Source organism: Maudiozyma barnettii, assembly GCF_903064755.1.
Source record: "Maudiozyma barnettii strain CLIB 1767 genome assembly, contig: KABA2_03, whole genome shotgun sequence".
Classification (NCBI taxonomy): Eukaryota; Fungi; Ascomycota; class Saccharomycetes; order Saccharomycetales; family Saccharomycetaceae; genus Maudiozyma; species Maudiozyma barnettii.
The window spans coordinates 657,216-679,956 of NW_024545240.1; the positions used below are offsets into that span (position 1 = coordinate 657,216).

Consider the following 22,741-nt stretch of genomic DNA (forward strand, 5'->3'; position numbering starts at 1 on the left):
TACATTTTTTGTTTATAATAAACATGTATATCAGTTGATGTACGTAATCAGGAGTCACTCTTTTGTTCATTTGTTGTATCCCTTTCTTTGAGGGTGCCCGCAGCAATGAAATAAAAGTTCCGTGGCTAAAAAATTTTCATACATTTAGCTCCGTTGTAATAGCAACGGAGTTGTACCTCGAGGAAACTGATCAACATCTATCGTTTTTATTTCAGGTTTTGGGGAGGTGTATTAAATGGTTTGATCTTCGTAGTTCCTAGCAACATCTTTTAAATTATATCGTACAATAATCTAGCAAATTCTATGCTCATTGTTGGTTTATCAATCTAACTCTTCACATATATTGTTATTGCCTATTAGAACAGGGTTCATATCAACAAGAGAATTATATATTACTTTTAATCTAAAGACTAAAATAAAGGCAAGGAGGAAAGTACCTCATAATTGTATAAATAAAACAACGGTTTGAATTTCAAGAATAAAGAGATGACGATTATCGACGATGGGGCTAGCAGTAGTATTACTGGATCAACTTATACTACGAGTACTGATACAACAACATCTAGTCTAGCAACTGGTGAAAAACCATTCGACCCGACAAAGGATAATATTGGCCTGGTGTATACCGTTCCGGATGACGATACTACAATATCTCCTGTGATCTCTACTATTTCTTCCAGTGATCCAAGCTCGTTAAACAGAGTTACATCATCGCAAATGTCACGGTTATCAAGGACTGAAAGTTTGTTTAGAGATAATAGAATTGGGAATAACGGTAAAGGTTCTTCATATAATGATGATTTTTATGATTACGCACCTAGTGATGTGGATTCCGTATTGACTAGGTCCACTAAGAAAATTGAACTTAAACTGAATAATAAACAAAAAATTTTAATCGTATCATCATGGAATCTTATTTTAAACGATGACTTGACTGATAATGACTTAAAACAATTTTCTCACATGGCAAATATTCTTGAAAAGCAAAGTTCACATCATCGTCATCATCAGCACCATCATAATCATGTGCGTAACGAATCTAGTAGTTCTTCAAGTGACATATTAGAAAAATATGATTCCGAGAACAGTGGAAGAAAATACAGTTGGTCATCCTTTTCGAATAATGGTGACGATTCTACATTATCTATATTAAAGGACACTGATTTCAATAGAAAGAAATATGATGACGCAAATATAAGCAAATCATTGTTTTGTACACAGTTCTTCGATAATCTAGTTAATATTGATCAGCAAATGCTACAAGCTTATCCAACTTTGAGACATCAAGCAGTTTCGTTTACAATATTATTGGATTCAGCAATTCAAAATTTGGATAATATAAAAAAGATAGACGAACAATTAAGAAGCACAGGTAAACGTCATACAAGAATCCTAGGAATTGATAACACTAAATTTGAAGTAATGGGTCGTGCATTCATTATTACTTTACAAGATAGATTGGGTCATTATTTTACATCAAACTTAGAACGAATATGGTCAAAGTTATATTCTTATTTGGCAGATAGTTTATTAGTGTATGGTGTCGATCCGGTTTTAACTGAGACTAAGAGTCATGATATAGGAATAGTTTCTGGGAACTCTATCGATTTTGATCCGCCGGAGATAATAGGTCATCAGGATAACCCAAAGAGGGTTCTTCTTGAAGGTGATACCAAAGCCAGATTGCAGAAAGTACGCTCTGCACCAGCATGTGCAAAAGGTATCCATCACCCAACGGTCAAGAATATGCCACGGCATACATCTGTGGCTTCGAAGAATAAAGAGTGTTGTATAATGTAGAATTACAACAATTGAAAACTCTATCGCATTTTATATACAAACACACACATATATATCTAAATGCGATAGTATGAAGGCTTTATACAAGTAATTTCATACATACACAAACTTAGTAAATAATTGCATCCATCACATAATACCTAACAAAATTAACCAGGTCTCCATCAATCAATCAGTCAATCAACATACCCAAAACGGAATAGTTATTATCACTTGTCAGTTTTGCTGTTCTTCTTCTTGCTAGCTGGTTCTATTGTTGTAAAAATAACTTCTTTTTAACTGAAAGGAGAAACAAAAATATGAAACGCGTCGCACTTTACTGAAAGCTCAGCAGAACCGCGAAATAATTAATTATCTTTTTTTTTTTTTGTTTTCTGAGATTTGCTAATGAATGATTTCGTTCTTCTTCCTCTGATTGCCATACAATGCTAATATAAGTGTGAATGAACGTGAACTTATATGAAACTGGTTCCACTTGAACTCTAGTTTTCATCATCTATAGGGATATATATATAAGAATAATTGAAGATCTTTGAGTATCGGATTAAAAATAAGAGAGTTTAAGAATTTGATTCCTAAAGTCGCAGTTGGCAATACTCTAATATATTTCTCAAATTATTCATAGTACCTGGGTCAACGAAGTGATCTGCTGTATATATACTTACAATGACAAACCATGATAAGGAGTTTGAAGCTTCCGATCTTCTGAACAGTTCTTTCTACTCCTCTAAATCTATCAATGCTTTGGAACATTCTCGAACTTTTAGAAACTCATTGCTATTAAAGGAGATGTCAGATAATTCATTGAATATGTCTGTTAGTTCCATGCAAGATATGAACAATAGAAAACGTTCTCCTACAAAAATAAATGATGCTAATACTACTAATTGTTTGAATTCTTCAGAACCTGGAAGCAATTCAAGGAAAGATGAAGTACAGACTGTAAATATGACTACTTCGCCTTCATTGAGTGCATTATCTGAGATTTTAAATGAAAAATCCAAAAATGCTGATAGAATGATGAGAACGAGTAGGATTTTCGAGAATTCGATAGTAGAAGAAGAGGAGGAGGAGCCAGAAGAGAATCAAAATATAAAAGAAACTGTTATGGTTACATCCTCTCCAAATTTAATTGATATAGATGATTCTCCAAATGGAATGCAATTTTCTAATGTGAATTTAAATACTACAGCAGAACAACCAGATTTCTTGACAACTCCAAAAGTGGAACAGAGTATTCCGAGACATCAATTACCAAATTATACAATCCCAGAAACTTTAAATGAATTGGAGGAAATTGAAACCGAGCAAACTGTAGTAGACGATAATAACAATAATAATAATAATTACAACAATTACAACAATTACAACAAACGTCATAGTGTTAGTCTCGCAACTGCAGGTAAAGAAGTTCCATCTCCCAAAAAATATATGAATTCCAAGAAGACTTCGATGGAATCACAAAAGAAAGTTGAGCATGTCGAGGAGGAGAAACCTTCTCAAAATACATATGCAGAAATAATGAAAGGCGTAGCGTCTAAACAAAATCAACAGCATAATTCAAAGATTGAAATGAAAAAGACTAGATTATATAAACAGGATGCAGTTAAAAAGAATACCGAAAATAGGAAATCAACTCCTGCTGCCCCTACACAGAAGAAGAAGAAAAGTATATTTTCATTTTTGAAAAGGAAAAATTCAAGGTCCATCTCTGAAACTATCAATGCCAACTCTGCTAATACTGATAAAGAATTGGATAAAGGAATGCCAACTTCGGCAACATATTCTCACATATCGTCCCATAGGGAAGAAGAACCTGAGCCAACTGAAAAAATTTCGAAGAAATCACATAGCAGCAATTCTTTATTTAATACTTTACGCAGGAAATCTATAGTACCAGATACATTAAATGTTCCAAATGCTCAAACAGGAAAAGATGTAGATGTTCCAACTACTAAACAAGTTTCGGATGTATCCAATACTACCGAAGGAAGTTTGCTTTCCGCAACATCAACACCAACGAAACCTGACTCAACAACAATTGCATCATCTACGGCATCTCCACAGAAATCTATAGATAAACCGCTGCATAATAATAAACAGAATAAAAGGAATCCGACACCTTTGAATTTTGAAAATACATTAATTGCTTCTTCAAATGATACCAAACTGGTGAAGGAATTGCCAATTATACCTAATTTTGATGCTCCTAGTTTTCCAGATAGTTCTCAAAAGAGAGATTCTGGTGAGGCTTTCTTTCCAAAATTGTTAGATGCCGATGAAATTGATTCGATTGTAAAAATTGAAAGAAATAGATCTCAACGTTCAGGAAGTTTAAGGAGAATGTCAATTGATACATTATCTGTTCATGCGCAAAGTGAAGGTATGGTCGTCACTACTGCGTCAGATATTATTTTATCTACACCTGATCTCTCAAAGAGTCCTGCAAGTAGTATTTTAAGAAGTGGGAGATTTGATAGAATAGATGCATATCCTTCGAATAATTTGCATTCGGATATTGATGATGCTTTTGACGTTGACGTTATAGAAGATAACCAGAACTTATTAGCCTCTGTCGAGGAAAAATTAGATCAACTAACAAATGATTATAGAAAAGAAAATGTATATGACTCTCAAATTCAAAAAGATCTTAAGCAAACAAATATTACAAACGATGATGCAAATGACGACCCTGAATTGATGAGTGATATCATGGAGTTCGCAGATCTCATAAATTTCGGCGAAGGTATTGATCTGGATATGGATATGAATCAAAATAATAAAAATCCAGAAGATTCATTTAGATCCACATTAGCTCCAGCTTACATTGATGTTGATATTGCAAAAGAAGATCCAGAAGAATCTGAAGGATTATCAGATGGAGGTTATGATCATTTTATTTCCTCAGAGCAAGAAGGTTTGGGTATCCAAATGAACCAAGACGAGTATGACAATTTCGAAATAAATAATGATGATTTTGATCATGAAAATTTCAATGACATTATTGAAGACCATGGCATGGATGATATTGTTCCTCAAAGAAAACACAATGTTTTAGATTCAGATTTCGAAAGTAACGATAGACCTATCTCCATGTCATTCAGGGGACTAACTGGTCCTTCATTGAACTCTACGATAATGGTTGACTCAAATGAGCTTCAAGAGGTTGCTACAATAGAAAATGAACAAGAAGAACAAACTAAAGGTTGTGTTACGTTTTCTGCAAGTATAATATTATATGAGACATATGGTGAGTTTGAATATGATAGACATCCGGATATAGGAACTTGTAACCAACTGACACCTCAATTGGCTCAAATGATTAAGGTAGAATTGAATGAATTGAAGAACAACATGGAGGTTCATGAATCTTCAAAATGTTACACGCAGTATTTTTAGAAGGTTCAATTAGACAGTAATAATATATATTCTAAATAATGTAGTTAAAAGCATAATAATACAATTATTATTTTTTATCTAATTTGAAGGTAGATCGTACTTTGTAATATTTATTTTTGCCTTATTCCAAAGTATAAGTAACTAACACTTAGGAATCCATTTGAGACGATAAATTTTTGCCTCGCGATGACTTGAAAATTTTTGTAAAGGCATATATAGAAGACTTGAAAATAATTAAACTCAATAACAGAAAAGTTTACTGGTGGCCAAACTTAGAGTACGAATACGCTTTCTTCGATTATCATTGAACCACATCAAATAGATTAAAACTATATACACACGATTATTATGCAGGGACTACCAGAACAAGCAATTCCAGGGCAGATCTTAGCTCCGCAGTTTGATCTTTTAGAACCTGTTGTAACTAATAATACCAATGGTGATAATGACACCCCCATGAAGGAAGACCCTACGATAATAATGTATATAAATGGTACCGGTACAAAACTAATAAATTATCCGATTAATAACAGTTCCACAAATAGTAAAGAACTGACAGTTATCTCAAGTACCAAACTTGGTAAGGTGTATTCATATGATGTTGATGCCCCTGCAGATTATAAGAATCTTGATCAATCAAGAAAGATACAGTTTAAAATGATTAGTGTAGGTAATAGCGAGCTTATGAAGCAAAGTCAAGGAAGAAGTGAAAGTAACAATATATTGCCTAGAGAAGGGGATGTTATTATTTGCCGTGTGAGCAGGATTTCATTGCAAAGAGCTAATGTTGAGATTTTAGCTGTTAGTACTAAAAATATTCCAATTGATAGTGGTGTAGGGACAAATGGTACAGGTACAGTTGCTGTACAAGGTGGGTCAGGTGCACAAACATTCTCTGTATCACAAGCATCTTCAGATGTAGGTGAGACATTTAGAGGCATAATTAGATCACAAGATGTAAGGGCCACTGATAGAGATAAAGTTGTAATGATTGATTGCTTCAAACCTGGTGATATCGTTAAAGCACAAGTAATTTCTCTTGGTGATGGTAACAATTACTACTTAACGACAGCACGTAATGATCTCGGTGTTGTATTTGCAAGGGCAAACAATGGTGCTGGTGGGTTGATGTACGCCACAGATTGGTTAAGTATGACCTCGCCATTATCAGGTATTACTGAAAAACGTAAATGTGCAAACCCATTCTAATAATGATGGTTATGCATATTATATAATAACATGGATTTATATATTTAATCATTGAAATAAATCAGCGATAATTAAGCACTGACTAAAATTATTTTAAAAAGGAATAGAATGTTGACAATAAATTGTTCGAATTTATAGTAATACTTTGATATTGAAATGGGTACAAATTATGTAAATATTTATAATTTTAAAAAGTTTATGTATGTATAAATCTATGGAGACGTAAGCAAATGGTTATGAATGGAGGTGACGTTAATAAGTTTAAGAAAAAACAGAATGAATTAATGATGATATGAGGATGGATAATGAAATATTAATTGCATAATACTTAATCAAAATGCGGTTGGAAACAAAAAATTAAGGTTAGAAGATAAATGAAATGGTTAGAAAAACTAGAATTTAGCTTTTAACATTCTATAAAATTTTAGGCACATTATTATGCCTCTACAGGGAACAACATTTCTTCATGATCACCTCTTAAGTCTAGTTCACTAAGACCAATGACACTACCGAATTTTTGGAATCTTGCTAAATAATGTTCTCTTTTCTCCTTAGCTAAATCATTTAAGTTTGGCCAATATACGTCATGTTTATAAGTGAAAGCAAGATCACCCCCATAAAGGTAATCTAATTGATCTAATGGTACATATTTTGAAAAAGGTTCATCGAAAACCAATTTTTCACGAGTTAAAGGATCGATGAAAGGATGTATCAATTTAAGGAAAGTCCAAGCTAACCATGGAATATTTGTTAAAAGAGCTTTACCTAATCTTTCTGGATAATGGGTCTGTAAGATATGTAATACCTCTTTCCCGACACCAATAGGAGGAATCTTACTATTACCTTGAACCTTTGGAACATCCGGATATTCTTTGAAATCGATCAAAAGTGCTAATGAATCTTGTCCTGGAGGCATGAAATCAATGACTCTTTCTAACATGAACACTAAATGTTGTACTTGTCTATGAGAAGTCTTGGTATTTTGTCTACCAGGTTTCAAATATAAGATAGGTCTTGCATCATTTTCATAACCCATAATAACATTCTTACCTGATTCATTTTCAATGCTTACAGAATCTGATGTTATGACATCTCCATTTTCTTCACCAAAATGACTAATACCAAATTCTCTTCTCCAAGCAATCGATCCAGCTATTCTATCTTTACAATCATCTACTACCCATTTAGTGGCTCTCAAATAACGACAAATACATTCTCTAGTGACCCAAGCTTTTTCGATTTCGGTTAAAGGAGCAGAATTTTCATCAGTTTCAGGAATGTTATCCTTAATTTGTTTTTCACTATTTGGAATTCTTAAATCAGGATTTTGGAAATGTTTTAAAACAATTTTATATTTTTTAGTTTGTTCTTCATCAAGTTTCTTCTCATCTGGGATTGTGATTGAATTTGGTATATTACCAATTGGTTTATCGATCTTAATCAAGTTTTCTTTTTTCTTTAAATCAGAATCAGAAGGTTCTTCTTTCTTCTTAGAAAATCTTTTAAACATATTTGACTAAAATGATATATATTTTAATATACTTTTATTGATTGTTTGTATTTTACAAGATCTTGTTGATAAAATAATCTACTGATTAAAAAAAAAATAACGTTAAATAATGAACAAAAAAAAAATTATGGATAATTGAAAAATTATTACACCCTGCATATATATAGTACATATACCGATTAAGAGACCAAGAAGATGAATGGTAATGATGCAAGTGAAAAATGTTTACTTGCATAACAACCGACCAAAATCCATAGTTATCGTTAATAATAACGATAAAAGCTAAAGAGTTGCACTAACTTTGAATAATAATAAAAATTTAGTTAAACGAGAGGCAGATAGATCATACAGGGTTCGCGTCTATGAAGGGACGATATTATTCAATTCGCGTAACGTAATGTTTATTCAAGTTCATAATTGCTATGTGAGATGACTGTTTCGTCCGTTAAAGCAAATAAAAGGTATTCTTCAACTCTTTCAATTTTTCAATTTTCATGCTAAATTTGTGCTTCTTGCTTTCTGCCGACAAAAAAAATTTTCACTTTTCGCTGCTCGCTGCTTGCTGTTTGGGGGGATTTTCTCGATTGAAAATTTTTTGATTTTTTTCGTTCGCCGCCGCTGTGATTCGCTCGTTATTTCCGCGGCAGGTCATGTGGCGGGTGAAATATGCATTTCTGGATGTTCAGTGAATTGTCCGTACCAAGAAAGCCAGATAATAATAAATTTATCTGGTATTTCATATACCGCGGATGAAAGAGACCGACCGAAGTGCACAGTGTTCGGAGACGGGAACAAAAAGTGGAACGGAACGGAAGTGCCAGTATTAACTAAAGATCGTTCCGGCAGTCACGTGCTACCTTGGATCAATTCCCTTATCAGTTAAATAGTTCTTCAACGAAGTGAGACGTTTACCATGTTTTGGACTGGCTTTAGTTCCTGAAGGTTGTTCAACATTGGTAGGTATGCTTGGGGTGTGTCTTGTTATAGCAATTTTGGTGGGTTGCAAAGATTTGTTCGGTTGAGATTCAAGGGTGTTCGTATGATGGAAAAACTTAGATAGTTTCTTTGTCCCCCGGTTGATCGAATTAGTTTTAGTAGATTGTGATGATCTTTTAGCCGGTTCAGTGACAGTACTTGTGGGGTTCGAAGTCAGAATAGATGTAGTTTTGATCGTAATATTTGGTGTCCTCTCTGTCAATGATCGTTTCATCATGGTAGAATCATTTCTACGATGGTCCGTTTTACCAGTATCAGTAATCTCAGGGTATTTAGAAGTAGATATCGTACTGGCACGGCTCGGAGTTCTCTTCTTTAGGAAAATGTTTTGGGTGGGTTGATTTCTTCTACTTGATGGAAACGGTCTTTTCCTTCTAGGTGAATGGTTATTATCACTATCAGATTTACTCATATCAGAATATGATTCATTATCCTTATCAGATATATTAGATTTATGTCTAACTAATGGTGTCATAGTGTCCATAGATTTTGTTCTAGAGTCTCTCATTTCAGTCATAGGTGACCGAATTACCGTTGGAGCCTTTTGTAATGGTCGCCCAGCGACCCCTCCAAATGCTATCCTTGCAGGTGGTGTCTTATTTGTAATATTTCGATGTTGACTACTGTTATATTTGTCAATGCTCTTAATTGGTGTCCGATCATCCCAGAATTCTTTACGTCTGCGGCCTTTCTTTGCCTGAGCATTGTTATGAATGAATTTTGAATAATCTACTGTAACTGTTTGATTCTTCTTACGTTCTTGATCAAGTTTATGAACACTCTCCCTAAGTCGTTCTGCACTCTTCATTTTCTTCTTTTCTGCATCCTTATAATAATGTTCAAATAACATACGATATGGGATCTTATATTTATTTATTTGAATATCTTTCTTTAATTTATTCATAACATACCTGTCAAATAGATCAGTTTCATATTCATCTAATCGATCTTCATATCTTTCATAGATCTTCATATAATAATTCTCAATGAGTGTCTTATTACTGACGTAAGAATGAGGGACATTTGTTGGGTATTCTTTCTTAAGGAATTCTAACCATAGATCATCATCTTCAAAGATGAAAAAAATATTGGTTTCTTCTAATTTTTTCAAATGAGAAGGCTCCAAGTTGATTTGTTTAAATACCTCTTCTAATAAATAATATGGAACATTGGCTACATTTTCTAATAATCTAGGATTTTTCATTAATTCTAATTGGCAATACTCACTCAATTTTCGTAGCCTTTTCCTCCTTCCTCCTGATTCATTCTCATTCATATTAGATATATTAATTGCATTAAAACTAACCAACAAAGGGGGGGATAAACTATATCTGTGCAGATGAAGGATATGTGTGGTACGTTTGAGCCTATGAAACTAGATAACAGTACTAATTATGTACGTTGTTGAATTGAAATAATTCCTTCTTTACTTTTAATGTGATGCAAAAATAAAAAGAAAACAATGCAGATAATTATGTATATGTGGTATTAAACATGATCCCTTTGGTTAAATACAACTAGGAACGGTAACAAATATCCTATTAGGTTCAGATATTCTTTCATTTACCTAAATTCAGAAATTTACATAGCGCTGTTACTAGTGAAAGGAGAGCTTTTCTTGTCATTCCGCAAATGGAAACCGATGACTTGAAAAATGATAGGAGTTCAGTAGAAGACATGTTTATTTAAGAATGATCCAGCCAAAGGACATACAAAGATGAACTGGTTTTATTAGAATGTTGTTCCCAAAGGGTCATATAATTTTATTCTCATTTTTTTTAGTTAGTATGAAACTTTCTTATTCAAATAATATCTTTCATAATATTTTTTTTTCCTAATTTATATTTTGTTTGATAATTTACAATTTTAGAATAAATTATTTTATCATCTTTTGGTGGAATAATTTTTAACAAACTTGAACAAGTCCAATCTTTTTTCACCATTCTAATAGCAATTTTCATTATCATTTAATACATTCGTTACAAACTCTATATAATATTCTTCTTTTTTGTTTTCACATGAACATATTCATTATATAATACAAAATAAGAATTCAGTGCATGGAACAAAGTATCCTTAAAAACAAAAAAGATATAATCTTCTTATTCACCACGGAATGCTTTATTTACAGCAGGTCTTCTCATCATATGTTTCGTCCATTTGTAAACTTCTGGAAATTCCGTCTTAATATTTATTCCAACCCTATCAACGACATTATTCCAAGGAACAAAACATACATCTGCAATTGTTAACTGATCACCAACTAACCATACAGGATACTCAGAGAATTTGCTTTGCGACATCTGTGTAGTTCCCAAAGAATAGGCTTGAGCATTTTCGGAATCAAATTCCATTATTAATGCTTCCCTTCTTTCAGCTAGAGCCATCTCAATGACGGAATATACTCTTCTTACTTCGTTCGTATATCTATCAATTGCACTTTGAATTTTTTGTGTGTGGAAATATTTAAAATGGAGAGCTTGTCCAATCATTGGTGCATGCCCAGAAGTTTGGAAAAATAACCATGCTGTTATTTGGGATTGTTCTGCCAAATCATCTGACCACAAAGTAGGTTTTCCTGTATCCTTCCAATTCTTATTTACTAAATGCAATAATATAGCTCCAGATTCCCACAGAGCTAAATTATTCAGACCATGATCGATAACAGCAGGCACTCTTGCATTGGGATTCATTGCTACAAACTCTAGAGCTCTATGTTCCCCTTTATTAAAATCAAGGAAAATTGTATTATACTTTAATTTCAATTCACTTAAAACAATTGCCACTTTATAACCATTTGGCGCAGATCTATGTGAAAACAACGTATAACCATCAAGTGGTTGATTTTGGAAAAAATTTGTAATTCTAGAAAACTCCTGAGGTTCATCATTTTGATTTTGAGAACTATCCATTAAACTTGTATCGCCATTTATATCAAATCGAACATCATTCGGAACGGATTCGGCACTTACAATATTAACCTGTTTTAAGGCACTAGATAATTGGGATATAGGATTCGTATTGCCTTGTTTTATTTGTTCTTTCCCAGCAGTGGGCTTATCATTTCCCTTTTTTACCATTATGCTACTCGAGCAAACAATTTATAACTATTTTAAATCTTTGTTCTAATTCACCCCAAAAAAAATAATAACTAGTCCCCTCAGTAAATATAATCTGTAGAAATTGCTTTTATTTTGTCGTAAGCACCCTATTTAATCCTCTCTAAATGGTAGGAAATTAACTCTGTTATATAGAATCGGAGGAACGAACGTTAGTTAGAAGCACAAAACAAAAACAAAAAATTCTAACAATATGCAATAAAGTTGCTCTCGTCTATCGTTTATTCCATTTCTCTCTAAAGTGTAAAATTTTAATGGCATTCAATGCGTTAAATATCATATTGTAATTTTATATCGATGGTCTTCTCAAAAATCGTCAACCTTATCTGAAGCCATCTTCTGATTCTGAAAGAGATTCTCCGGCTTTGCGCACGGCAATAGTATCACACATTGCATAACAAGCCATTTTTGCTTAAAACGAGGACCTTTCAAGAACAACGACTGACCATATAGAATTTATTTAATGAGAGAGAGAGAGAGAAACACACATATATATATAAATATAAAATTCAAAATTCGAAATACAAAATGAGGTCCAAAATATCTTTTTGATGTAGCACACAATTTAAAATGAGTATTAAATTTGGGTAGTAAATACTATTCTAATTTTTGTTCTTTTTCTTCCTCTTCTGGGATACTTTTACGTTCGTCTTGATTTTACTTGGTGGGGCTGCATGTCCAGATTGCTTCACATGCATGAATAATTTATTACGACTATCAAATGATGCGCCACACGTGGCACAATCGACTATGGTTTCGGGATCAATAGCCTCATCTGCAAACTTCGAAACTGATGGAGTGGACTCCTTTGAATTTGATCCAGATTTCTTGGATTTTGCCTTGTTATTGTTTTTGCTTTTACCCTTTGTCCTTTTCTTATTATTTGTACTCCAATCGTTATCGTCACTCTCACTATCTTTGACATCGGATCCAAGAGTTTCTCCATTCAGAGAAGCGAGTAACTTTTCTAGTTCTTCATTCCGTATATCGATACCATCATCAATACTTTCGGTCTCTTCAGATTCAGTATCAGAATCCTCTGAATCAGACAGTAGTTTCACATCATTAATTACTGGCTCATAAACATCTTCTATAATTATATCCAATTCATTCAGTTCGTCAGAGTCATTGCCATCTAACAAATCATGGTTAGCTAATTGTCTTTCAAGATCGGCAATTTCATCATTCAATGCTTCAATATTGATCGCTTCAAATACATGCTCCTTAGCCCCATCAGGTTTTGAATTTTCAAGATCATCATCAATCTCACTTTCTGCAGAATCGAAATCATCGAAATCAGAAACTCCATCAAGACCGAGTGCTAAACTCTCCTTCTTCATCTCCCATTGAATTTTTCTAACATTTTTCTTATGAACCTTCGTCTCTGTGTGATTCTCTAATTGCTTCTCTGATTTAAATGTTTTATTACATATAAAACATTCATATACAAGCACTTCTTCCACTTCCTCATCACCATCCTCCTCCTTTTTATCGACATTAGTTTGAGGAACATTTTTCGCATGCTGGTAACTTTTAAATTCATCTTCATCATCCAGATCATTACCATTATTATATTCCGCGTTCAATTCTTTTTCATAACTCTGTTGAACTTTGTCCCAATCAGGTTCGTCTACGGATTGCCAACTTTGGGGCTGGAATTCTGGAACGTTAGTATTCAAAGAATTACTGAAATTATTACTTTTCATTTTTTCTTTATTTTGTTGTGCAGAATTTTTCTTGGCCTCTTGTTCTAATTTCGCACCTATTTTCATCCTTTTGTCTAGCTTCTTAATGAAAGTAACAAAACGTTTAACAGTTTTGTTATATTCATTTCTCGCCTGCATTCTTGATTTTTCATTTCTTTTATTAATTTCTCTTTTAGTTCGTCTATCATAGCTTCTGGAGTACATAAATTCATCTTTCCAACTAAAACTCTTCAAAGTATTGAAACTTGCCCATTTTTTGTAGAAAATTTTAAGATATTCATAATTTGTAGTCGAGTACCCAAACATTGGGAAGATATACTTTTCATTTGTTAGGTTAAATCCACGATTATCAACACTTCTTAAGTACCCTGTTTTGGATATATCACCTTCAAAATGATCATCCTCATATTTTGAAAATTTATCCAGACCCAGTCGTCTGCCATTCAATACTTCATCCTTAGCTAATTTAGCAAATATTTTACCTGCAATTTGATATAGCCCAGCAGGTGAGTTATCTATTTTGGTATATAACGAAGAGTTAAAGAAAATCAGCAGCTCCTCTGTAGTAATACCAGTAACCGACGAATCCACTTCATATTCTTCGTAATTATCATCTGCGGTACCGATGGGACTATCACTCAATATTTGCTCTCTATGAGAATCATACCAAGCCCTTTCTTGTGGATCAGACAAAACCTCATAAGCAGCTCTTATTGAGGCAAATATATCTGTGGCTTCTTCAACACGATCTGGATTTTTGTCAGGGTGATATTGTAATGCCTTTTTACGGTAAGCCTTTTTCAACTCTGCATCTGAAGCATTGTTATCGACATCTAATAACACATAGTAGCAGGTCTTCATAATTCTGTTGGGTAATTAACGCAATGTTCTCCTAAACTACTAGCAGGTTTTGAGTGTTTATCATTAAGCCTTTTTACATGATTATTTCACATCTTATAGTGAAATAAATATAAGCAGATGTGTTCATAATTTTTATTGTGAAAAAATATTTATCTTTTAACTACGCTCAGACATTGTTGTACATCGCCCAAAGAAATTAATAAAAATAGTCGATGAGGTAAGAAGATACCTCTTGCAATACAAACATTGGGCATAACAGCAAAAGAGAAGCTCTCTTCTCTTAAGTAGACATATATATATATATCGATCAATGGCGACGCATTATTTATTGTTGGGGGTTTCTTATTAATTATTCATTACACATTATTACAAAATAAAGCTAAACATCGGATACCATTTCAAGCAAAATATGTTGATACAGTTCATCTAAAATACGCTTCAGGGGATGCTGAACATTATCGACATCACGAATCTTAAGATACTGCCTATATGCTGTATTTTCTAGCTCGTGGAAGTCCAGGTTATCTCCGTGAAGTTTAAAATAGAGTAAATTTATAAAATTTAAGGCATGCACGAGCTCATTCTTTATTAATACATTTGCCAAGATGACCTTTCTCTGTATCTTATTGAATGGTGTCTGTATCCCCACACAAACCTTCTTTAACTCGTTCTGTAAAGTTACTAGGTCTAAAGTATCAATTTTTTGTAACTCTAGAGAATCATAGACGACCTTAGTAACGTCTGCACTCTTAACGTCCTCGTATTTCAAAGAATCATCTACATTTCCTCTTATTGCTCGGTACGTCTTTTCCAGGTTTTCATAAAGTACATCTTTATCCTTGTTCAGGGATGAAAGCTCTTCTATTTTCAGGTCCTTCTGATTTAAAAGTTTCTCAAATATTTCTACTTCTTTTGAAAATTCTAGTTTGATATTTTCCAGGAATGTCTGAGTTGAGGTATTTGACGATTTTATATTTTCTTTAATATTTTCCATACCCGTAAGAGTATGTTGGATTTCAGCCGAATCTTCCAACCTCAATTCTTTTAAAGTTTCTGCAATTCGGTCCAAACCATTACCTAGCATTGAGGAAAAAGTCTTTCTATCTTTGAATATATGTTCTTCAATATCAATTCCTTCATTTATTAATATGTTGGATAACTGTAGGCTGTACGTATTTTCATTTTGTTCGAATGATTTATAACTCTTTGTTATCATTCGCCCAATAGGAATATCTGAAAATTTAAGTTGAGATATATATTTACTAAAATTAACGTTATCTTGTTTTAGTTTAATCACCTCATTTTGGATATTGGAATTATTATCTTTTACCTCTTTTGACTCTTCTTCTTTATCCATTAGTTTTTGTTTTAGTTCAAGTATTTCTTTATTGTTTGATTCTAAAATATCTTTCAATTCATCAAATGCTTCTGTTTGCTGTTGTTTTTCCTCATTAATTTTTCTAATTAAGCTATCCTTTGCATTCAACTCATCTTGTAGATTACTAATTTTATTTTTAATGGTTTCCATATTGGAAGCAGATTTATCTGGCCCATTACCTCTTACCGTATTGCCATCCAATCCACGGACTGACGGATTATTATTCTGTTCGTGCTTGGGAGTTGATTGATTGTATCTTGTAGGATTGATTTCATCACTGAATTGCTCTTTCCCCATGCTATGATCTGAGAGCCTATCTTGATTATCTGAACTAATTGCTAAACCATTCATATTATCTGTGTGATACGTCGAGGTAGTAGTTGCATTTGCTCTATCATTGCTATCTGCATCTAGTATTTGAGCCGCTGCCAGTATTTGTGACTTCATATCATTTCCCATCTTCGATGAAACTATATATGTTATTAAAAAATAATTGATTTATCTGCAGGTATAAGCAATCTTTATTAAAAGAATACCAGTTGTTTCTAAATGTAAAAAAGTAAGGTGTATCTTTGCTCTTACTATTATACGGTCTTTAACCTCTTCAACTTTGTTGTGAAAACAGTTTCATGTTTACTCTTCTGAGACATATTGTTTTGGGATAAACGGCTTTTCGCGTTCTTAACTTTTTCGAGCAGTTTCGATTGTTTCCTTTACAAAAATGTATCTCGGTTATCCCCCCATTCGAGTCTTTGTGGCAGTCATATCAAAAGTTAATATTGACAGAATCAATGTGAGTTTTTATTTGAAACTGATTTACGCCTATTATATAGTTGCTGTAACACTTCGAAAATTGGCTTGCTAAAATGATTTAATAAAGTATATATATATATACATGGTGCATTACATAATATAGAACCTAAATATCTACTTCTTATCATCCGACAGACGAAGACCAGCTTTGCCCTTTTTAACACGAGCAAACAATGGTTCACTAATACCCTTATTACTTGTAGTTCCCAGACCTTCACCGCTATTCCAACCTAACTTTTCAAGCATTCTTCTACCGATATTGTCTTGGCCAATTTCGGGAGCGTTTTCACCAACAATTTCACCTTCTGTGACGTGGAATTTGCTCTTTATTTTGACCCTTTCAGTCTTTACAAAGTCCTCCTGTACCCTCTTCACATCAATTCTCATGAAAACAGGGCGTTGTTTCAAGAGTTGTGATATCAGACCATAATTTGGAATAGCTCTTCTAGTCTTTTTGGTTTTCTCAATCATCATATGTGTATGAATGCCCTTCCCTGCTTTGTTAGTCTTCATGTAGTAATGTTTAGCAAACTTCATCAACGTCTTGTTACCATGAGGATCTAAAGGAGGGAAAATCAATCTATCTTTATTATTGGAATAATATTCTTCGAATTCATCTTTCATATTTTGAATATGTAATCCGTAAGGGTACTTTTTAAACAAATCGCTAGAATGTTTATTCTCCTCATTTATAAAATCTTCTTTAGTCCTCCTTTTGTCTGCTTTTCTACCTAATCTATTGGACAGCTTATTTTGCAATGAAAATATCGTCTCGGTATCAAGAGATAATGAGTCATCAATCAAAAGCTTCTTCTTTTTACCCTTCCCAGTCATCAAAGGAGTTCTTGTCTCAAAATCACGCGTACGGTCTTTACTATATTTCAACGTATAATTAACTAAATCATCTAAACCTTCATTCATGTCTTCCATAAGAGTGATATCATCATCGTCATTATGGAGATTATTAATAATATCTTCTTCTTCTTCACTAGAATCTGAAAAGGGAATATCTGAATAGGTAGGTTCTGGCGGTTCCTCTTTTGGTATTAAAGAATCTTTAACGTGTTTTAAATATGCTTCTAAACGAGTTTCTGGGAGACCTAAATCCTCCAGGATAAAATCTGTGAAAATATCCTGAGAAATCCATCTGGCTTCATAATCACCAAACAATCTATAGCATGTTAAAAAATACGAATTTTCATTAAACCCAAGTCTAATATTAGTAATATGAACGTCTGATGTATTTACCACATAATCATCTTCAAGGAAACCAAATTCTGGTTCCTGTAATTTCTCCTCGTCAGTTCCATCTGTACTATTTCCAAGTTCCAATATCTTTATCTCTTCTGATAACTGCACATCTGAGTCAACAAGACTTTCAGAAAATGGTTCTGATAATGTATTGTTATCATGTGTATCGTCTCCAATATTATATATCTCATCAGTATCATAATTATCATTATCATCAGAACTATTACCATCATCAGTGTCAGTATCAATTTCGGCTTTAGTATTATTTAGAATATTCTTAATATAGTTTCTGTAGGGTGCATGTGTCAAATCTGCAACAACCTCACCGTTTTCAGTTTCTTCTAATGGAATTTCAACTTTACCAATAACTAGAGACGGATCAAATTCTAGATCAGGAACATTTTTAGGTAGTGATCCTGTTGTATCCTTTAATGGAATATGAACGTTTTTTACAACAGGCCTGTTGTTGTCAGAATAACCAGAATCATCAACAAAGAATAGTTCCTCGTTTGTAAGGTTGGTCATTTTGTCAGCATTATTACCAGAAGAAGAAGCTTCATATTCATTATTTTCAACAATTACATCATCATCCGATTCGCTTGTTTCAGTATCTAAACTTTCACTATCTGTGATATCATATTGTTCAGAAACATACTTTTCGGGATGACCCGAGACATGCGATATTCTATCACTCTCATCAGAACTCTCGAAATCACTATACTGTTCATCTTTACCATCACTGAACTCAATATCACGAAGGGGTGAACTTTGTGTTAATGAACTTCTACGTTCTTGGTTCTTAGTCAATTGTAAAATTAAATCATGTGATGGATCATACACCTCTGCAGCTTTAACAAAGACCATCGGTCTCTTTCTAAACGATGAATTAGCAAAACTAAAATCATTTGATGTGTTGTTTCTTCTACCTAATCTGAACCCACCTTGTTTCATTGATTTTTCCTTTCTTCTACCGAAATAATAATCTTCCACATTTTGAGCAGATATAACTGCTCTACCTGGATTGGAATAGTTCATATCGGAAGATTCCATACCTAGTGATAAATCACCATTTCCCATCGGAAGCGAGGAGTTAAACCAATTATTTACAACATCATTCTTTTGTCCTTGTTGATCTGATTGTTGACGTTTTCGTAGATGTTTCATTTTATGGTTAACCTTCCCACGTGAACCGCCACTACCGTTCGAGCGTTTCTTTCTTGTACCAGTATAATGCTTATGTCTTTTAGCCATATTTTACTGGGTATTAAAATGTCTAATATCAATATATGAGTATTAATATTGAGTGAAATACTAGATAGTGTACTTGAAAGATCACTTCCCTGGATGTTTATAAACGTGCGACAGTGGCTGATAGATATATATTTATTTAATATTAGATAAACTTCATGCGCATCGCTCTTCATTTGCTACAAAAAAAATTAAGTGATACTAATTAAAGGGTTTTATCAATATTACAAATATAGAAATGATATCAAGTTTAGTTTTAATTAAATATAAATAAAGAGGAAGCTAGATATCCCGTAACCATTTATATAAATTTTTTGTTAGACCCAGCTCAAATTTATTCAAACCAAAATTATAGCAACAATATCAGTTCTTTATTCTGACATTACATTAAATTTATTTATATTACACAAACTTTCTAAGCAATTTTATAATCCAGTATCTTTTATTCAAGAAAGTAGAAAGTTCAGCAGGATTAACTAAAAGTTTCCACACGATTCAATTTTAGTATTAATATTTGATTATAGATAACTGAAAATAGATTAATTATAATCACTTTGAGCAAAAAAACAATACTTGAAATTATAAGTGGATACATCGCCCTCCATTTACACCCTCATATACAACTATTAGATGAATCTAGTGAATAAATTTATTCCAGATACTGAGACATCGCAGATACAAGAAAAGGATGATTTACCAGATATAATATTACTTGGGAAATCTTATAAAGGAAAAGTTTCATCTCTTGAGGATGATACCGAGATAGTTGCTGCCCAACGATTCTTTTCCTCTTTATTTATTAGACCTTCTCAAGAAAATATAACCTTCTTAAATGATCTCTCTTATAAATTACATTTCACTTATAGAACTAGATTTCCCCCTATCCAGAGAGCAGATAATGGACCATCTCCACTGAATTTCCAACGATTTCTCCGAGATAATCCTTTGAATTCGATCGAAAATGTAGTTTCGAACCCCGATTGTTTCACAACTGATATAGGTTGGGGGTGTATGATAAGAACTGGCCAAAGTTTAGTGGGAAATGCACTTCAAGATGCTAACCTTGGAAGAAATTATAATCACGGGAAAGATACAATCAGTGATAGACAATCAAAGATACGTAATAAAATAATAGGATGGTTTGAGGACAAAACTGAGGCTCCATTTTCCCTTCATAAATTTGTTCAAAAAGGCGTAGCATATAGTAATATGAAACCTGGTGAGTGGTTTGGCCCAGCTGCAACTTCTACTAGTATTAAAAATTTAATTGAAGAGTTCCCAGAATGCGGAATCGATGGTTGTGTTATATCCGTTTCTTCTGGTGATATATTTGACGATGAACTATATACAATTTTCGAACATAAGGAAAATAGTAAGATATTATTGCTACTAGGAGTGAAATTGGGGATAAACAATATCAATATGGGCTATACAGATGATATCTTTAAATTGTTAAATTCAAAATATTCGGTAGGAATTGCAGGTGGTCGACCATCATCTTCATTATATTTCTTTGGATATCAAGGAAACGAACTACTGTATTTCGATCCTCATTATCCGCAACCTTGCTTAGAAGAATCGGTATATTCAACTTGCAATTCCACAAACTATGGAAGATTAAATATTACAGATATTGATCCTTCCATGCTTATTGGAATATTCTTAAATGGCAAACAAGATTGGGAAGATTTTAGGTTACAATGTGATAAACTTCAAATAATTAATGTTCAACAAAACCATTACAGCGATATTGAGGGGAAATTTGATGAGTTTGATATTAGTAGTATGGAATCCCATGAATCAAACAAAGCCAACGATTCACACAACATTTCACGAAATGATTATGTGGTTATTGAACCTTTAGTCGATGAACACAATTGTAGCACAGTTCAGAGAGATGAGCCGTTTGAAAAACTCAATTACAAGACTCAGAATATAATGGTTCTCCCGAATAAATATAGCTCCAAAGATACATCAGACATACCTTATGACATCGAACCAGTACTTGTTGAGAATAAACCAACAAATATTCCTAATAACTGAAGGCATTCTGAACTGAATTTTCTCTCCATTTATATATAAGGTTGTTGTTCTATAATACATGTAACAACAACCAATTACAACCATCGTATATATTCCTACATAAGGTCACGTACACATATATATTCTACAAAACAATTTGCATCCCTTTACATTTCTTTAAATTCTTTATTAACCTAAAATTGCAGAATGAGGCCTCTCGATGAAAATAATAATAGACTATTGGAACTGCCCTGACTTTGTTCGGTCTTCTAATTCTTTGACCGTCGAATAAATCTGAAAGAGAAAAAATAAGACAAACTGGAAAAACATTTATAATAAGAGCTGTTCGTGAAAATGAAATGACAAACACATATATAACAATAAACCTTTTATGGAATGTTCTACTGTCTGCAATATAACCAATTCAAGACAGTTTAATAAATAAAGAACATTTTTTAAGATACCACCCTATTAATCTTAGATATAAGAATCTTGTAAAAACAATATCCACTTGTAAAGACGTTTTAATTAACGATACAGAAATAATAATAATGACAGAGAAACAGGATCTATCAATTAAATTTTGTACTGTGTGCGCATCTAACAACAACAGATCTATGGAATCTCACAGAGTGCTTCAAGAGGCTGGGTATAATGTGAGTTCATTTGGTACTGGTTCTGCAGTTAGACTACCTGGTTTATCGATTGATAAACCAAATGTGTACCCATTTGGTACACCTTATAATGATATATACAACGATTTACTTTCGCAATCTGCAGACCGTTACAAATCAAATGGGTTATTACAAATGTTAGATCGTAATAGAAAGATTAAGAAAGCTCCAGAAAAATGGCAAGAAAATGGCCCACAGACGTTTGATTTTGTATTTACATGTGAAGAACGTTGTTTCGATTCAGTCTGTGAAGATTTGATGAAAAGAGGTGGGACTCAAAATAAACTTGTACATGTTATAAATGTTGATATTAAGGATGATAATGAAAACGCGAAGAGTGGTTCAAAGGCCATATTACTATTAGCTGATAAAATAACTTCAAAAGTTGAGGAATGTCGTGTGCAAGAGATACCATTCGAGGATACAATTATGGATATATTAACCGAATGGCAAGAAAAATACCCCAACTTACCAAGTCTTTATTCACCAGCTTACTATTGATAACCTTTTTCTTTTGAGTTAATGCGAGATAACGCTCTCGTTATATATACATATATAACTGAAATTATACACAATGGAAGAAATATGAAGGCATTATATATACACACTGATCAATTGTAAAATAAATATCAGGACAAAGGATTTACGAATCTGCACCCCACTTCATTAACGGCACCTAATCCTTTCATAATCTTTTTTTCAAAGAATATAATAATTCAAACAATACTATCACCTGATAGTTATGATGATTGAAT

The 22,741-nt window shown here is 33.0% G+C and overlaps 11 protein-coding genes across 11 annotated transcripts; 5 read left to right on the forward strand and 6 right to left on the reverse strand.

The window, feature by feature from the left end:
* Positions 1-486: 486 nt before the first annotated feature.
* KABA2_03S06688 (uncharacterized protein) lies at positions 487-1,800 on the forward strand (the record flags this gene model as incomplete). The annotated part of the gene is made up of 1 exon (XM_041549754.1): positions 487-1,800. One exon carries the CDS (start codon positions 487-489, stop codon positions 1,798-1,800), a length of 1,314 nt encoding a protein of 437 aa, XP_041405688.1.
* Positions 1,801-2,466: 666 nt separating this feature from the next.
* Positions 2,467-5,199, forward strand: BNI4 (Bni4p; the record flags this gene model as incomplete). The annotated part of the gene is made up of 1 exon (XM_041549755.1): positions 2,467-5,199. The coding sequence occupies one exon, from the start codon at positions 2,467-2,469 to the stop codon at positions 5,197-5,199; it is 2,733 nt and encodes a 910-aa protein (XP_041405689.1).
* Positions 5,200-5,547: 348 nt separating this feature from the next.
* On the forward strand, positions 5,548-6,408 carry CSL4 (exosome non-catalytic core subunit CSL4; the record flags this gene model as incomplete). Its single annotated transcript, XM_041549756.1, has 1 exon — positions 5,548-6,408. The coding sequence occupies one exon, from the start codon at positions 5,548-5,550 to the stop codon at positions 6,406-6,408; it is 861 nt and encodes a 286-aa protein (XP_041405690.1).
* Positions 6,409-6,844: 436 nt separating this feature from the next.
* On the reverse strand, positions 6,845-7,918 carry PDR16 (phosphatidylinositol transporter; the record flags this gene model as incomplete). The annotated part of the gene is made up of 1 exon (XM_041549757.1): positions 6,845-7,918. The coding sequence occupies one exon, from the start codon at positions 7,916-7,918 to the stop codon at positions 6,845-6,847; it is 1,074 nt and encodes a 357-aa protein (XP_041405691.1).
* An 853-nt stretch (positions 7,919-8,771) lies between these two features.
* On the reverse strand, positions 8,772-10,190 carry ELA1 (elongin A; the record flags this gene model as incomplete). Its single annotated transcript, XM_041549758.1, has 1 exon — positions 8,772-10,190. The coding sequence occupies one exon, from the start codon at positions 10,188-10,190 to the stop codon at positions 8,772-8,774; it is 1,419 nt and encodes a 472-aa protein (XP_041405692.1).
* Positions 10,191-11,016: 826 nt separating this feature from the next.
* On the reverse strand, positions 11,017-11,994 carry URE2 (glutathione peroxidase; the record flags this gene model as incomplete). Its single annotated transcript, XM_041549759.1, has 1 exon — positions 11,017-11,994. One exon carries the CDS (start codon positions 11,992-11,994, stop codon positions 11,017-11,019), a length of 978 nt encoding a protein of 325 aa, XP_041405693.1.
* Positions 11,995-12,635: 641 nt separating this feature from the next.
* JJJ1 (Jjj1p) lies at positions 12,636-14,600 on the reverse strand (the record flags this gene model as incomplete). The annotated part of the gene is made up of 1 exon (XM_041549760.1): positions 12,636-14,600. One exon carries the CDS (start codon positions 14,598-14,600, stop codon positions 12,636-12,638), a length of 1,965 nt encoding a protein of 654 aa, XP_041405694.1.
* Positions 14,601-14,979: 379 nt separating this feature from the next.
* On the reverse strand, positions 14,980-16,437 carry CNM67 (Cnm67p; the record flags this gene model as incomplete). Its single annotated transcript, XM_041549761.1, has 1 exon — positions 14,980-16,437. The coding sequence occupies one exon, from the start codon at positions 16,435-16,437 to the stop codon at positions 14,980-14,982; it is 1,458 nt and encodes a 485-aa protein (XP_041405695.1).
* Positions 16,438-16,905: 468 nt separating this feature from the next.
* Positions 16,906-19,293, reverse strand: SQS1 (Sqs1p; the record flags this gene model as incomplete). Its single annotated transcript, XM_041549762.1, has 1 exon — positions 16,906-19,293. One exon carries the CDS (start codon positions 19,291-19,293, stop codon positions 16,906-16,908), a length of 2,388 nt encoding a protein of 795 aa, XP_041405696.1.
* Positions 19,294-19,920: 627 nt separating this feature from the next.
* ATG4 (cysteine protease ATG4) lies at positions 19,921-21,333 on the forward strand (the record flags this gene model as incomplete). The annotated part of the gene is made up of 1 exon (XM_041549763.1): positions 19,921-21,333. The coding sequence occupies one exon, from the start codon at positions 19,921-19,923 to the stop codon at positions 21,331-21,333; it is 1,413 nt and encodes a 470-aa protein (XP_041405697.1).
* Positions 21,334-21,863: 530 nt separating this feature from the next.
* SSU72 (RNA polymerase II subunit A C-terminal domain phosphatase) lies at positions 21,864-22,487 on the forward strand (the record flags this gene model as incomplete). The annotated part of the gene is made up of 1 exon (XM_041549764.1): positions 21,864-22,487. The coding sequence occupies one exon, from the start codon at positions 21,864-21,866 to the stop codon at positions 22,485-22,487; it is 624 nt and encodes a 207-aa protein (XP_041405698.1).
* Positions 22,488-22,741: the final 254 nt, after the last annotated feature.